General features: G+C 40.1%; 1 protein-coding gene across 1 annotated transcript; it reads left to right on the top strand.

The window, feature by feature from the left end:
- Positions 1–4,070: 4,070 nt before the first annotated feature.
- Positions 4,071–16,968, top strand: CPB2 (carboxypeptidase B2; the record flags this gene model as incomplete). The annotated part of the gene is made up of 11 exons (XM_084226296.1): positions 4,071–4,147; positions 7,469–7,544; positions 9,415–9,539; positions 9,632–9,740; positions 10,271–10,372; positions 10,896–11,000; positions 13,501–13,617; positions 14,060–14,150; positions 15,350–15,552; positions 16,577–16,661; positions 16,784–16,968. The coding sequence occupies 11 exons, from the start codon at positions 4,071–4,073 to the stop codon at positions 16,966–16,968; spliced, it is 1,275 nt and encodes a 424-aa protein (XP_084082422.1).
- Positions 16,969–17,858: the final 890 nt, after the last annotated feature.

Genomic DNA, 17,858 nt, shown 5'->3' with positions numbered 1-17,858 from the left:
GTGCCCTACAAAGATTAATTGGTTCATGAATAAAGATGAGGAGGTGAGGTGTGCAGGAGAAATCATTTATCAATTATATGCCTTGGAAAACTGAAAGATGATGCAGCCTTAACGGCTGAATGGGTTTGAAAGGGGGACTTGTAAATTGAGTTCTAATTCTGTTCTGCCACATTCACAATAAAGAGCTGTTACACTAATTGCATCCTTGTGTGGCTCATGAGCAACCACCCTCAGCTGCATCACACAGTGAGCAACAGAGATCAGAGTTTAGTTAGATTTTAGTCATCTTCTCCCTCATGTGGGAAGGATGCTCACTGGTTACCTTTGGCCCCATCAGTAGTGATAATGCACCAAAAAATTAGCAAGAGCCTATCAGCAATTTTCATGAGATTATTTTGCATTTGAACCTGAATTTAAAGAACCAGTAAGGACAGCACAGACTCACTTGGCTTTTATGTTCTGCTTCAGTCACACACATGCATCAGCATGATTACCCATCCCTGGAGGGACTCCCTGATTAACTGGAAACAAGAGGATTCTGGAGGATCAAAACCGTAACAGACTATGCTAATCCCAAACAAGGAAAAAGATCTGAGGGATGTGGTTGCTGATAACAGCTGACCTCTGCTCCTCCTGCCCCTTGTGCGTGCTCGTTAACAGGTTTACTGTTACAAACAGACAGCACCAGCCTAGCATGGGCTTCAGCACACACTGAAACATAGACTCAGATCTCAGAATCTTGATGAGACTTGTTATTTAAAATCTTGCTGCTGGATACTGTGCAAGCCCCAGGATCAAAGAGGACAGTCACACTTAGGTCACTGTTGAGTACAAAGGAAATCTCATGACACTTGGGTTGCTGAAAACCAGGGGTGACACTTATGAGAGTCACTGGAGATTACTCAGTGGCACTGCTACATCTGGCTGCAGCAGTTCAAGAAGTTTCTCCTTTGACTTGTTTTATCTGACAGCTTTCCAGGGTCTGGCTCCTTTCACCATAAAGAGCAGCCTGCAGGAGCCTAGGCACAGCCCAGTATCCAAGCAGGTGCGGAGGGATCTTGGGCACTGATAGACACCCTGATTTAGCAGGGACACGGGTGTTGGTCTCTGCTGCTGCCACCTTTTGGGCATTGACATCTTAAACCACCACACAGAGATGTGCCAGAGCCTGGTCTGGCTGAGGTACAGCACCCAGTCTCTGTGCAGGGAACACTGGTGTTACTACATGTGAATGTGCAGAGGGAGAGGAGAGACAGCATTCAGCCAAAAGAGTGGAGACGTCTCTTTAGAACTGCCTTTAAAGTGTGATAATATTTTTAAAAGCAATATAATAATGGCATCAGGAAGCTATTCCCTCCTGATTCCCAAATGCATATTTTTCAACAAAGAAATCAAGAGAATACTTTGTTAATTATCTGCTCTGAAAACCAAGACCTGCTCATCTCTCTTTAAATGAAAGCCTGTGCATCTCCCAAAGGGACCCTAAAAGTTAACACAAACCAGCACAACTGAAATTGTCCCCCATTAGTACAAGGCCTCTGGTCATATTTGCTATGGCAACACTTGCAAGTATCAGGTCAGCACAGCCCATGGACTACCCAGTAGAGAAGGAATAATTATTCCAAGTGCAGCAAAACCTTTGAATTCTGACAGAATTTTTGACCAAGCAGCTCTTTGCCAGGGAATGCTGAGTTAGCAGAAATGAAAAGGGCTGTTGGGAATGATCAGTTTTGATGAATTTCCCAATTAGAAAAAAATAGATTTGTTCAAGAAAGGAGGATTTCAAATCTCCTCAAATTCAACTAAAACCTCATCTTGCAACAGTTTCTAAATTGAGTCTTATTTCCTCCAGGTTTTAAAAGCAGTCTGTGGAAATGCAAGTTAATTTTCAAAAATAATTAAAATGCCTTAGAAAAAAATCAAGCAGCACTTAAAACTCTCAAAATAAAATGTTTTTATTAACCCAATTGTTTTGACAGGTGCCTTTCACAGTGTTTTTTAAGACTGCATTTTTTCTTCCCAGATAATCTGAGATATACTTCCCAGGTTCTCAGAAGCCCTTGAAGGTTACTAGAAGATTTACTCCTGCAGGTAGTTTCCTCAAACACCATTTTTTTTCCTTTTTCTTGTATGAAAAAGGAAATATTTCCTTTGCATTGCAGAAACCAAAGAGCAAGTAGGAAATCAGTAGCTTTCAAACACTACGATCAGTCTCTTTGTAATAAACTGGAGAATCTCCTGGAAAAGCCACCAACACTAAAAAAAGTCTTACAACTGCCATTTGTCTAAAACTCTCATCTTGGGTAGACAGTAGAAGTTGTCCCCTTTTCCCACTTAATTAACAACCTAAGGCATGTAGGGATATGATCCTTTCCTTTCCCTCAATAAGAGCAACCCACTCCATCAGCTTTTCAATCTCTTCCGTTAAACCTAGCTCAGCAGATCAAATTTTTCTTCATTTCTGTGCATGGAACAATTCCACATGAAAAATTGTCTGGATGAGCAAGTTTTCTCTCCTGTATTTTATTTTTATTTGACAGCTTCCTTTTGCCTTTGTGAGGAAAGAGCACCTGAACTGCTGGTTTAAAAATCAACCCTTCTGGTAGAGTGCTGCCCATTGCCCTAGCTGGCCTCTGCACCTTACCAGAACTTCCTGTTTGTTTGAACAACATCTAAAAGGATAAAATAAAAACTAAAAAGTCTAGGTAAGGCATCAGTGATTTCACTTCCCATGAGCCTTTCTTTGTCTTTCCTCTTGGTGACTGATTTGTGCTCAACTCCAGTTTGGGGGATTTTCAGTGTTGGTGTATTTTCTCAGAGACATTAACCCCAGCATACCCATTGGGGAGCATGATATATCTCGGTTGACTTCAGTCACCTGAAACTCAGCTGTCTGCCTTCTTAGGACAGGGCTGCCCTTCTGCAACAATCAAAACAAGCCAAAAAAAACAAAACAAAACAAAACAAACCCAGGGCTGTGTTTGTCTTCCAAAGGCCTGGCTGCCTGCTTAGGTGGAGAATTGGCTCTGATCCAGACCACTCCAGAGCTGTTCTAGAGGATGTTCATGGATGCAATCTAGCCTGCATTACCTAACCTTAGCTCCAGGGCTTGTTCCCAGCCATTTTTTACCACCCTGGGTATAGCTATAACTCCAAGCTACACCTAGAGCATCAAATAATTTAGTTCCCTTATTCACATCCAGGTCTTGGCTCCCTGCTATCCCCATTATGTACATATTGATTCACTCCTCAGTCCTCTTCTGTATGAATGCCCTCTGGAAGAGGACTTAAACCAGGATAATAAGCTGTGTCTTAATCAAGTTTGGATATTTTGTTCAAGCATGGAACAGAGATGAAGATCATCTATTCTGGGCTTATTAAATTCACACAGCTTTTCAGCATGTCCTGTACAGATACCTGTGGATAGAGATAGGAGACGCAAATCTTGGGGGCATGCAAAAATTAATAATAATTAGATGAAGAGTCACTTGTACTTTTTCTTGAAAAGTAACTCATATGACATCCCTAAGAAAAATACATGGATGTCAAAGCACCACAAAATCGTACGTTGCTCCTTGTTTTCTCTCCTAGCAAATGCCAGAAAAAGAAGGTTTCTTGTTCAGAATTTTTCTCTTTGGACTTAACCTCATTCCCACTGCTTTGAACCAGATTCATGCTTGGCTATGATGCCTTATAAGAGAGCTGGATGCATAGCATGCTGCTGGAACTCCACAAATATTAGAGGATTACAAAAGCTTTGCTTTGTGCTTGCTGTTCTTTCTTATGTCTGTGGTTTGTAGCTGCAATAAAATAAAAGGCTGAGATGACAAAGTGATTTGTCAATATGAAAATGTTCAAAATGTATTTTATCCTCTTGTACATGGACAACAACAATATGAGCAGCACGTCCTCAGAGAGCTCTGTCATATTGACTTAGCCACCAGGAGCTCGGGGTTGAAGTGAGAAGCAATATTAAATTTTAACTACTCTTTAAATAACATTTTTAAAATCAATAATGTGGGTGCTGAACCCTTGTCTTTCTGATTGCATTTGGTTTTGTTGTGAATCCCATGAAGATGAAGCTTTACCTGTTCTTTTTTACCTTTTTTGTCTTGGTTCCAGAGAAGCATGCCTTCACTATTCCACGGTAAAGAGCTACTGATGCTAATGGGTGTTCTAGTGTGTGGTGGGTGGGACAGGGAAAGTATTGATGCAAAATAATTCTGAGTTGCATGAGAAAACATTTGTCAAAGGCTGGCATATATTTATTGCCCTTGTAATTGGATACGTGGTTCAATTTACCATAAAGATGGCGGGGGAAATGAAATTATTTTAAGTCTTCTTTGCATCCATAAATCCTGTGTTTTTAATCATATTAAGACTACTCTTTTTGGTCTAAGTGCAAATCAATTCTGTTCATTCAGTACTTTTGAATGCCAATAAAGGGCATTTGGAAACTTAATGGGGAAGATAATTTGCTTCATTTGCCTTAAAACAAGATCTTAAATGAATTACTTCTTGAGGTAGAAAGAGAAACCATTTCAGAAAGTGCTAACAATCTGTTTTCCTTCCAATGAGCTTTTATGATGGTTTTTCCAGGCATAAATCATTTTTGAATAACCATTTGGTATTTGTACAATGTTTCAGAAGCAGCTTTATTGTTACCTCTTGATAAACTTCAGAAATGCCCTGAAACCAAATGCTTTCTTAAAACACGAGAACATATGTCAGAGATGAAGACAGGCAAAGTGTTTTTATTTTCTGCATGTACCACTGTTTTAAAAACCTGAAATGTTTTAATAAGTAGAACTAAAAGGAAAAGTTCCTCATGTGGTAATTTAAAGCAAAGCTGAACAACCTAGGATTAAATGCAACCTGCTCCCAGAACTAAAATATCAACACAAATAAAATGTGAATTATTTCTCATAACTCTTCTGTGATTTTGCACCACTCTGCAGACCTGTGAGAGGTGAACACCATTGAGTTCATGCATTAAAAAGAGGATCTTTACTCTCCCTTTGTGTTGCAATCATATTTTGTTGCGGATTGCTATGGAGGTGGGACGGTTAAAGTAGGGGGAAACAAATGTGGTTTTAGGTTTTAGGTGAATTCAATGGAACAATATTGCTCTGTGCTACTTGGAGATTTATTTATTTCATGTTTAAATAGAGATTTATTTATTTCATGTTTGAACATCTGACTCTTAGAGAAGAATATGGTGTTTCCCATTGGAAAGCAGGAGCCTAATCCCCCCAGCCCCAGTTATGAAAATGGCTAAAAGAATGAGATTCATCTGACCAGATGGAATTTTTACACAGCTTTATGTAGGAACAAATCCCCTTCACCTTTCTGTACAGCTAGTGGGGAAAAATATGTGTATTTAGAAGGCAATTCATTTCAGGTTAGCACACACATCTAAATTAGCTCAGGTTAACCCAACCCCTAAAGTGCCTGTTTCTCTATTAAGATAGTGCCTAGCTGAGATGAAAATATCAAACCCATCTAAGACTAACTAAAATGTAACTTACTCACTTACAGGGTAAGATCTGAGTAAGGTAGTGTGGGCATGGCAGTGGGACTTCTACCAAGAAGTCAAAGGGAAAGGGAAAAGATATGGGAAACAGGGACAGAGCCCAGTAGGTCTCTGGCAGAACACTGGAAGCAGGAATGGCAAGGCTCTTTTCAAGGAGAAATGGAAAGCAATTAGTGAAGAGGGCATGAGAACAGAAAGAAAAGAGATGTGTTTGAGATGACCGGGTCCAGCTGTGCAGGGGCAGCAGGCAGGGCAAGGAAGCTGGGAGTAGAAGGCTGATTCTGAGCTTGGTATAAGCGTAATAATTAAAGCTTTTGTCTGTGTGTTTTCTACGAAGAATGGGAAAGAAGACAGATGAAGGAGGGTACAATGCCAAATCAAAGCAGGGGAACTGAGAAGGACAACAACTACAGTTTTGGCTGTTGATACTTGCCACACTAAAGTGCAGGGGCAGAATTTTGATCAGCTTATTCAGTGTATTCAGGTCTTATCACAAGAGCTAGAGAGGAATTGTAGCACCTGTTCAGTACTCACCACACTCGGATGAAATATTTGTGCAACAAATGGTGGGGTACAAGTACACATCAGCTTCCCCATGATGGTGCTCTCAGGATGTGGGAATCATGCAATGAAACCAGATGCAGCAGGCATTTTCTTGGCTCCTGTGTGAAAAGCTTCCCTCAGCTATGAGCAGACATTCATTTTTAAAGCAGCCTCAAACACACAGTTCAGAGTGCACCAAAGAAATAGGCAAGCTGCCCACCTTGCCTATCCCTGATTGTTTTTTGATGTTCTGTCAAATGATGGCGGAGGCAAAAATAAGGTTGGCATGTTGTTGGTTCTGCATGAGAAACAACAGTGATTGCTTGGAGCCTGGCTAAAAGTAAAGATGAATCATCTGGTTGCCAGATGCTGTCAGGTTTCTGCTTGAAATCAGTCACAGCAACAAGCTGTGACAATCATGTTATGCTGCTTGAAAACCCTAGTTTTGAGGGCCCTGCCTGTTTTCTTTTCGGGACGGTCTTTGCAGACAGGGCTGGCAGGGACTTTGATCGTGCCTGGCTTATACAGAGCCACCAGTTCCACGTGATTAGATGTGGCTGAGAGCCACCCCAGCCCAGGAAATGGAAAGAGGGGTCTGACATTCCCCTGAGTCACCTTCTTCTACACACACTAATTATTTTAATTACCTATCCAATTTTTTACTACATGACTTGCAGGACACTGATGATCAGGACTCCATGCAGAGTGCTGGTTTTTTCTTTCCAGAAAGTGAATTTCACTTTTGTCACTAACAGTGGCATCAGGCACGGAGTAGCTAGGAAGCACCATGTCATGTACAGCATGTCCAGACCACGGTTTTCAGACAGAAGGGAAATACAAGTTACTGGACAAAGATGGGGAGGACAGTGGTGTAGACCATCTGAAACAATACCAGCAGAGGGACACAAATGAGGAGACCAGAAAAACTTGACTAAAGTAGGAATGCACATCTACAAAACATCATGTTTGGATTTTGCCAAACCTATGAGGGATTTTGGGAGACTGGGAGGGCTGATACCTCTGTTGAATGGTGGCTGAGAAACTCAGGGGACAGTAGGAGAGCCATCTTCCTGTTCTTAGCTAGTTTTCAACTGCTGCTGCTGCACTGTGGGTTGGCTGGGGCTGGTGGCTGTGGTGCTGGTGCCAGCTCCCAGGAGCAATCTCAGTGTTCAGCAGTAAATATTAGTTACCAAAGCCCTGTACCATCTCTTTCATGGATTTTACTGGTTAGTAGAAGCAGAAGCTGGAACCAGATTCAGCACCTTCACTATTGGATTGTCTTTGGGTTTATGGCACCCAAGCCAGGGAAGATGAGAGCCTGCTTCTTCCCTTTTGCATGAACTGGAGCTGTTCCAAGTACCTGTGCTTTACCTAAATCCCTTTGTTTTTCAGGGATGAAGTTTTGTGGGCTCTCCCACAAACCGAAGAACAAGTTGAAGCTCTTCAGGATTTACTGAACACCACTGAGGTAAACAGATTATTCTGTCTCTCTGAACTCTAGACCAAATTTTCCCCCCAAGTGCCCTAATACTGCTTCTCCCTCACAAGAAAGATCTAGGCCACTTTCATTCATTTGTTCTAATGCATCAGCTCAGGAAAGGCTTGGTTTTAATTCTCTCTACCTTCTGATTTACATGTGTTTACATGTGTTTACATAATGTTTCAGCAATGAATTATATTGGAGCTTGTATTTCTGTAATTGATTTTGTATACTAAGGTACGGCAAAACTGGGAAAACACCAACACACAGCAAGTAGAAATACAGTTTCTACGGAACCTCAGCACTTTTGACCAGTGTGATCATGACATATATATGTGGCTTGCACACCTTTGAAGATCAGGACTGGATTTTTGTGGTATTTTTTTAAAGGTAGCATCTAGAAGATAAAAATATCTTAAACAATACTTTTGTATTATTATTACTTCTATCTTTCATTAGATAAAGGAACATTTAATCAAACTGAGACATCTCTTTTCATGCCCAATCACACCCTCCCAGTTTGAAGTCAACACTGCAACAAAGGTGTAACCATTCCTTCAATCAACATAATTTACAGGATGATTGAGGATGGGTTTCATATGACTAAGAGCTTTTAAAGGTGTCTATGCCCTGTCTTTCTCTGTCTTTCTCGGCTCCTACTTGTTTTACAACCACCCTAAAATCCTTCTGCTGTCCCTAGCATCTTCTAATCCTTCCCTTAAGTTCTCAGAAATGTTTTTATAGCCTTCCTTGCTCTTTTCCACCTTCCCGAGTCAAGTCACATATACATCTCTTTTTCTGTACCAATACAAACCTCTGCTCCTCCATCTTTTATTTACTGCTGTGATTCTTCACTTTCTTGTACACAGGAGCCTGAAGAAGTCAGGAAGAGAGGGCTTGTGGTGTTTTCTTCCAAGTGATTTATGGGAATATGCAAATCAAATATTTTTCATGGGTTGTAAACCAGACAATTTGTTTCCATTACTATAAACTGGGGACGCTATAAGAAAAAAACAGAATGGGAATGACAATGGGAATGGGAAAGGGAAAGGGTAGACACAAACAGTATCTCCCAACCAATTTTAATCGTTACCATTTATTGTTCAAACAATATTCCTTGCGTAACTGAACCATAACAGAAAAAAACCCCATTATTGTCTGGTGACTTCATGCCCTAAAAATGCATCCAAGAATTATGCTGACTTTTTTCACATTCTAAATGTATGCCCTAATTTACTGCTGTCACCCCCAGATCTTTTTGTATAATTGGTTCTGAAGTTTCAGTCTTTTATTGAATATGCTGGCTTCTGATTTTATTATTGTAAAATATTTAATTTTACCAAGAACAATCTCATTTTCTTACTTTTCTCCAATTTCTAATCTCTGTATTGCTTCTTCAACTTGACATATTCAAACCCCTTCTGGCACTTATTTCCTCCCTGATCAAAGTCATCAGAGGATACAATAACTACAAAGACTGGTCTGATCTTCATTAATTCTCCAAATACCCTCAGGGAAAATAACTCTCAGCAGACTTGAAAACATGTAATATAATAACCAGCTAAATATATCTATTATACTAGAAATACTATCTCAGAAAAGGTTATGTTCTTGTCTTTGTTCTTGATTTATGAATTTCTGTGCAGAAGTCATTACAAACCTTTCTTAAATACACACACTTCAATTCCAGAAGTAGCAGAATGCTACACATCACAAGGAACATTAAACTGCTTGTTATGAGCGGCCTCTTAAATGAAAACATATGCTTTGATTATTTTCAAAATGCTTATTAAATGTTAGTAAGAATATTTTTTCTTTCCTCAGTTAAAAAAAAAAAATGTTTTTGGAAACTTTGTAGGTCATTCTCTGGCAACCTGTTGTGGTTGAAAACATCCAGAAGGACAGAGAAGTCCATTTCTATGTCAGGGCATCCAGCATAAATATCATAAAAGCTCAGTTAAGGCAACTGACCATCCAACACAAGTATGTATTTTCTTTTTTGTTGTCATGAATGATTCTGTAAAGTTGTTTGTAATTTATTTAACGGGAAGTTGTGCTCTTCCTTTGTTATTCAGAGTCTTGATGGGAGATGTTCAAGGAATTATTGAAAAACAGACTGTCAATGACACAGTCAATGCTCGTGGATCTTCCTCATACTATGAAAACTACCATTCAATGAAAGAAGTAAGCTGTTTTTCTTGTCAACATCTGTAGATGCAAAGGGTGAAATTTATATCATGGTTGAGAATGGATATAAAGGGAAAGAAATCATCAACAGTTAATAATTACCACTGTATTGCACAACGATTGAGTTTTATTTATTGTGATGCCTTCATAGAGATAGAAAGAAGCACCAGACAAAATCTCTCATACGTGTATTGCCTCAAACTGTCATTCAAAGCCAGTAAATAGAGAAGCAAAATGAAGTCACAAAACAAACATGTAAATATTTAAAACATGAAATCAATAACAATTTAAACAGATAGAACTAAACAGGAATTTCAGGGCTACATTTAGATTGTGTTGTGACTGCATCTTACTGTTGGTTTTAACAAAAATTAGAGTCAGGCATGTGGTAGGTGGGTTGAATAATTAGGTTTTTTTTCTCATCAGATAAAAATTTTGGCAGGTAGAATGAATTTTAATCTAGACTACTTTCAGAGAGGACGGAAAACAGTAAAAAGAAGATCCACTTACTAACTTCACCCTTGCAGATATATCGTTGGATGGAGGCAGTAGTGAAAGTCCACTCCGATCTCCTCCAGAAAATATATATTGGATCATCCTATGAAAAGCGACCGCTTTATGTGCTGAAGGTACGCATGTGACTTACTGCAAAAACTTCCCAAGTACTACTGTAAGCAAATGGTGGGGTTTGGCCAGGACATTTCCTAAAATCTATACCTACATTCTTATTTTTTTGGTGATTTTTAAAGTCCTAAGCTGTTCTAATAAGATGCAATACTGTTACAAACACATTTGACCAGATTAGGTTCCTTTCTGTGTCACAAAGAAGTTACCCCATCTAGGCCATCATGAAAAGGCATGAAATACTGGATATCCTCTGTTGATGATCAAACCAATCTAGTTTGTTGCCCTGCACAGCTGATGGCAGATTCACCTGACCTCAGCTCTTGCTGCAGTCTTGGTGCCTGTGTTGGGACTCGGCAAGCAGCCTGAATGGCTCTGACTCTATGCAAACGTAACCTGGCCCAGGATCAGTCTGAGCTCTCCTTGCAAGACAGATGCTTCTTCTTCCATCTTAGTCACTTTCCACTTCCACTTTTATGTGGTACCCTTTACAATGGTGACATTTGCATGCAACCTCTCGTTTGTCAGATTTCTAAAAGCAAGGAAAAATCAAAAAATGCCATATGGATTGACTGTGGTATCCACGCTAGAGAATGGATTTCTCCTGCTTTTTGCCTGTGGTTCATAGGTCATGTGAGTACATAATCACATCTGATTACTGTTTTCAAAGCAAAGCAAAAAATCTTGATGCCATTTACCTTTGTCCAATTGCATTGTAGGATCCATAAAGCCTTAATCCATTTTCTCCAACATATGATATTTATGTTTAAGCTGCAGGCACAGCAGTGTGTATGTGTATGTGTGTGTGTGTGTGTGCCAGTAGATAAGGGTGTGTGTGTGAGAGACAAACAGAAAGTCATTGAGAGTAAATACAAAGGAGCTCAAATGTATTATCAAGCATGAAAGAAACCTCAAAGTATGTGCAGCAAATTCAACAGATATTTACTGTTATGAATGGTCAGGGCTGGAGAGGGCATGCCCGGAAAAGCAAGTGTGTGGTAATCTGCTAGGGCCACATCTGTGCTGACATGCGGCTTGCAGGGGTGCTCTTGGCTCCGAGTCACGCAGCACATGGTGACTTGTGTCCATGTTACAGCAACTGGCACTGCCTGGAGCAGGTCAGAAGACACACAGGGTGAGCCCAAGCTATCCTAGAACCCTTGGCTCTGTTCTACACGCCTTCCTAGAGCAATAGGTACCCCACACTTGCCTGCTCCAGACATGGCACAGCTCCACACCAGCAATCCTCTGGCTGTGATGCATCACCTACTCCTGTGTCTGCTGCTACTGCTCCTCCTGACTCCATGTTTTTCATTTGTGCTCCTGCTTTTTTTCTGGATCTGCAGAGAATAAAGCTGCATAAGCCACCTTCTTCTGAAGGTATTATCCCTGCTAGTGACACCCTCATGTCAGACCTCCAGAAGATGACCAACAACATCCAGCTGTAGTACCAGTTCATGGAAACTAGAAAATCACTGATGGGACGGGCTTAGATCAACCTGCCTTGATGTGTGGCCACAGACAAATAGGCACATCTATCTTTAGTATCTTTATTATCTACACTGTCCAGGAGAGGGAACTAAGGTGCACCAAAAGAAACAACATCCACAGTTTACAACTGGATTTTAAAATACATTGCCTTAGTCTTTTTGAACTTAAGGCATCTCTACTCAATTCCTTACGCTGAGCTGCTGACCCAGTCCCTTGTATGGACCATGAAAAGGCTTCTGAAGCCTTTCTGGTCCAGACAAGGTTGCCCATTTTGCTCAGTTAATGTTCTGAGACATTATTTATTATTAATTTTTCACAAAAGCAAAGTTCACAGTAAAAATAAACTAGATGACACTGAGACTTCACAGTCACCAGTACTGTAGTCAGAGGAATAACATAGACGAGTCCTTGAAACGTGAATTATGATTTGGCCATGATGGAACTAAATAATGTGGATGATGATGATAACAGAAATAACAATAAAAATATAATAAATTTGTTTATTTTTGTTATCAGTCACAACTATGAAATCTCAATGCCTAAAATATTTGAAAGGATATTGCAGGAGTCAGGGACTGATACAGCTAAATGTACCTTGTGGCCCACTGATAATCCCAGCTTGCAAGGTTCCACTGGATATAAATGTATTTGCCCTTTTCATGCTGCTCCAAATAATTACCAGCTGTGCTGTCATTTTGCCAGTGACATGTCCCTGCAGCATTTTTCAGAGGTAACAAGCTGAACATTTAGGTTCTCCATTCCTTTGATCTGGTTTAAATTCAAATTTTGTTTCTGTATCTCTTCATGAAGCAATGCCTTAAAATCTGACATTAATACATATCTGCACACAAGCACTAAAATCATCAGCTCTCCCTAGCAAATCCTAGACATTCTTTATAATGGGTCCACTTTTTATAATTTAATTTTGTCATTAAGATTGTAGAAAGATTGACATTTCTCATTTAGTCAAAGGAAGCCCATTGCCTGAGGATAAGTAGGAAGGATTAAAAATGAAAAAAGGTGATCTAAGTAAGCCATGAAAAAAAACAAGGATGATGAAGGACTTAGTCTATTCTAATAGTAACAAACCCACTCATCTAGATTAAAATTTATTTCTTTGTCATGGACCAACAACCAGGTTCACTATCACTAAAGCCTTCAAAATAAGCTGTGAGGCAAAATTAGCAATGTAGATCATACTGACTCTTGTCATATAGTTACATTAAACTCACAATGCAACCAGAATAAATAATGTTATGTATGGCAGCCATTTGAAATATTACTCATTATTTTGGAGCTTGCTGTATTTTGGGCAGGAGGGACGGTTTCTATTACTTACACAGGCAGCAAAGGCTCAAACCTTCCAACTAATAGGCTTCATTCCTGTCTCATGACCACCCACGAACACTAAAGAACTGCAGTGTCTCTGACTGATTGTATCAATTTTTCCCCATGGCACTTCTGAGCAGAGAGCTACTTTGCTATTTAACCATTTCCATGATGTGATGAGCCTTATCAGACTCAGGTAGACTGCTCTGATAATTGCACAATTATTTTACACATGCCACCAGGTACCTTTGCAGGAAGGTAAGAAAAATAACAATTACAAACACTTTTAATATATTTCCCCTGTGCTTTACAGGCAATCCATGTGCGTGAGAGAGATCAGACCATGACAACACTTCTGGATCACTTTGATTTCTACGTCATGCCTGTGATAAACGTGGATGGCTATGAGTACACGTGGAGCCACCCTTCTGTATGTAGACCTTTTTTGAAAGGTTGTTCAAGGTACTGATTTGCTATTTATGGGAATTATCATTGTGCATGGTCAGGGCATAGTTATCATCCTGAAACTGCACACCCCAAACTCTTATTCTGTGCTTGGAATTTCTGCATCTTTCCCCACAGAAAGTTTGATTTGTGCTCCTAAACTCACATACCTGGCCAAACAGTATGTCTTATGCCCTCCTTCCACAGTCCAAATTCCATTGAAATCAGAATGTGATCACTTCTGATCCTACCCAACATTTCCTTTTATCACCCAGCCTTGCTGGCGAGCAGACTGTGGTTTTATGGTCTTCACTAGCACAGGACTGTAAAGGCACACATGAGAAGTCACATTTAACTAATGAGTGAGGTGGTGCATTGACTTTTCCAGCATTTTTCCCTGAACATGGCTTGTGTGTCTCTTTCCATAGAATCGGCTGTGGAGGAAAAGCCGCTCCTCGCATGGTAACAGCAAGTGCATTGGTACTGACATGAACAGGAATTTTGATGCACACTGGTGTGGTAGGGCATATTTTTCTTCCTATTGTACCCCTGCCTCACTTTTAGCCATTAAAATTTTTGATTTTGAAAACATTTTCATCTACTATTCTGCAAAGTTATTACAAAGAAAAATGCAGTTGAGTACCTGTTCTGAACCGGTGATAACTCTCCCAGCTTTAGATAATTCTTTCTGGGACTCCGGATTTTTCATCCCCAGATGACACGCCATGGAATAACCTCTTCCCAGCACAACAGGGCTCCTTGCATCATGCCATGACACACCTGGGGGTGGCTGTTGGTGGGAAGAAAGAAAGAAAGAGGGAAGAGGTGGTCCTTGCCATGTCACCCAAGGCCTGTTGCACTATCCAGCTGCTCCACTGTGGTGTACAAACTGGTCAGCTCAGTCATTCTTCCATAATGCCTAGCTGACCAAGATCTTTTGGCCCTTTGTGATTCTTATGAAGACTATATCATATTTAATTAGTGCAGGCACTTTAGTAGTTGACAAGTTTTTTTTCAGTCTGCAGAATAACTGCCTTAAAATGTTACCCTATGGATCAGATCTGACTTCACTCAGTGCTGACACTAAAGTCCTATATTGGATTTCAGTCATTGTAGCCCATTGCTAAACCATCCATGGCTGCTGTATCAAGAAAAACATGTATTTTTTTTCCCCCTAAAGATCCTGAGTGCTTCCAGAAAGTTATTTGGTCTTATTCTGAAGACAGAAGGGGTGAATCCGATTTGTCTTCTTGATAATTTGTTCCAGCATCAATTTTTCTTAAAAAATTTCATTTTTATTTGTTTCCTCAGCTTCCCATTGGGAGTTTGCTTTCCCACAAGATTAAATAATCATGTAGAATTGCCTTTTTCCCGTAGTACTTACAGATTTTAAGATATGATCTCGTAATCTTGTGATGATTTTAAATGAAGCCTATTCATCCTCTCCTCTAAGACTTCTTATCCAGTCGTTGAATACTTTTTTTTTTACATCTTCTCTGTGATTGTTTGTAAGAGTACAATAGGTGAGAAATCCTGGAAGGCTTGCAGAGATTTCCACAAGCATGAAAGTTCTTTCCATAGCATGGTGGAATCCATTATTTCTTGTGTATTAGCATCATACTCTGCTCTTTCATTTAATAGTCTTGCATTTTTCATGAACAGAAATGCAGAAGGGAAGAAGTAAAGGAGTAAAACTGTGCCCTTTTTTTTGGTTAAAGGTCCAGGAGCATCTCACTTTGAATGCCAGGAGACATACTGTGGACCCTACCCAGAGTCTGAGCCTGAAGTGAAAGCAGTGGCTCGCTTTGTCAGAGACCACAAGGACACCATTAAAGCCTACATCACCATGCACTCCTACTCCCAGTTGGTGTTGTTTCCATATTCTTACACTATGAACAAAAGCAAAGACCATGAGGAGCTGGTAAGTCCTCCCACCACATGAAGTTTCACCCTTATTCTAGATCTAGTCACCCATCTTGGTCAGTCTTGTAATGAAGGAGTCACTGTGCTGTGAGGATCAGGAATTAGGAAATTACATTTTTCTTGATGTTCTTAACAAATTTTAAAAGTCTGGGCTGGTGTAGTAGTGTGTAAGTCAGCAAGCTGCTTCTGAAGACTACAGAAAAATGAAAACATTTATTCCATATTGATTATATATCAACAACACCTAACATGTTGAAGTTGCTGCTAAAAGAGCAGAATCCTGTTGTTCTGGACATCTTGAAAAGATATATATGTGCAAATTCTTCATTATGTTTTATGGTTTGTATAAACTCTGAAATTAATTGTGTGTGTGACTCTCAAAACCACCCTTTTTACATACCTAAGCAATGAAGTATTCTGGTGGACACATGCTACTTTTATTAAGGCTTTTGCTAGGGATACTTATATAAAATTGTCTTAGTGGTAGGATGGGAAATATATCCTGCATATGTAGAATTTTACTTTCTTGAGCCACCAAATGACACAGCACAAACTCTCACTGAACACAGTAGAGTTCAAAACTGAACAGTTATTCTTTCCCTGTAAAGTAGAGAGAGGTGCACTGATTCTGGGCATTTCAGTCTACTTCATGCCTTAACAGCAGGGTCCTCTAAATTAAAATATTTTCCTGCCATATTTGCAAATATTACTTAAATAAAGAGTGATTTAAGTACTATGGCAGAAAAGAAAAAATATGAGATGAATGAGAACAAATGGTTTGACAACAGTTTCCTGCCAGAAGTGGGGATAAGGTCCCATCTATACTTTTTTTATCTGTCTACAGCAGAAATGCAGTCTGTAGCATGGGCATATGATGAAAACTTTTACCACATTCAGTGAACCTTTGATATGATTATTTAGCTAGTGTGAAATCCTGAGCACAGTGTAAGTAAATTCTAACTGCGTACATTTTATCTATCGTCACAAAGCCTTAAAGGTAATAATGTTTTGTTTAATTTCAGCAAAGTCTGGCACAGAAAGCAGCTACAGCTATAAAGAGGACAACTTGGAAAACTTACAGACCTGGTGCTGGTGCACAAACAATCTGTAAGTAAAACTTTACGGCAATGAAAGGCATGACAATATATCCTTGCTAGGATCAGAAGACAGCTTTGGACAGAAAAAGTTCTGGTTTCAGGCAATTTATCTATTTTCACTTCCTCACTTAGATTTAGCTCCTGGAGGATCTGACGACTGGGCTTATGATCTTGGCATTAAATATTCTTTTACCTTTGAGCTTCGTGACACAGGAACTTACGGATTTTTGCTTCCTCCTCGAGAAATCAAGCCAACTTGCTTAGAAGCACTTTCTGCTGTCAAAGAGATAGCTCAACACGTTCTACAAAATTTGTGATGTTGAATATAATTTATTCCAGCATGACTGCACTTAGTTACTCACGAAAATATAATAAAAAACCAGCTTGCTCCTTTATTAAAATACTTTGTACCCAGGCAAAACCCCAGAATGACTGCACCCCTTGTATTTTAGAACACATCAGTTTTTTTCAGCCATACTTATACACCTATCTCTACAACAGTAGCTCAATGCATCACAAGTGTAACAGAGAGAGCGCAGTGTAAGGCGGGCACACATGTCCCACTAGAAGGTGGAAATTCCAGGTGAAAGGGTCTCTGACTCCCTCCACAGAAGAGATTGCCCCATTTAGGTCATTTGTGTTATTACAGGATTTGGTTACAAAGAACAGCCCCGCTTGCCGTGTCCCCTGTGTGACAGGAAGGGTGGTCACAGCAAGGCGAGGACACACGAGTGGCCAAACCACCGAGTGGCAGTGCGCACAGGCTGCTCCACTACAACCAGCCAAGTCCATTCACCCGGCAGCCACGCACTGGCCTGAAGACTCTGAAAGATGATTATAAACCAAAATTGGGCAAGTTTAGTTAAGAAAAAAGGTTTTTTTACAATAAGGGTGGTCTGGCGCTGGCACAGGTTGCCCAGAGAGGTGGTGGATGCCCCATCCCTGGAAATAGGGATGGACAGGTTGGATGGGGCTCTGAGCAACCTATTCTAGTTAAAGATCACAGAAACAGAGGTTCATTGAGGTTGGAAAAGACCTCAGAGACCACTGAGTCCAAGCTACAATCCAACACCACCCGATGAATTAGACCAGGGCACTGAGCGTCATGTACAGGATTTCGTTAAACATCTCCTGCTACAGTGATTCCACCACCTCCCTAGGCATCCATTCCAATGTTTAATCACCCTTTCTGTGAAGAACTTTACTT

The sequence above is a fragment of the Fringilla coelebs genome (genome assembly GCF_963513975.1).
Source record: "Fringilla coelebs genome assembly, chromosome: 2".
Lineage (NCBI taxonomy): Eukaryota > Metazoa > Chordata > Aves > Passeriformes > Fringillidae > Fringilla > Fringilla coelebs.
This window is presented reverse-complemented; position numbering and strand designations above follow the sequence as displayed.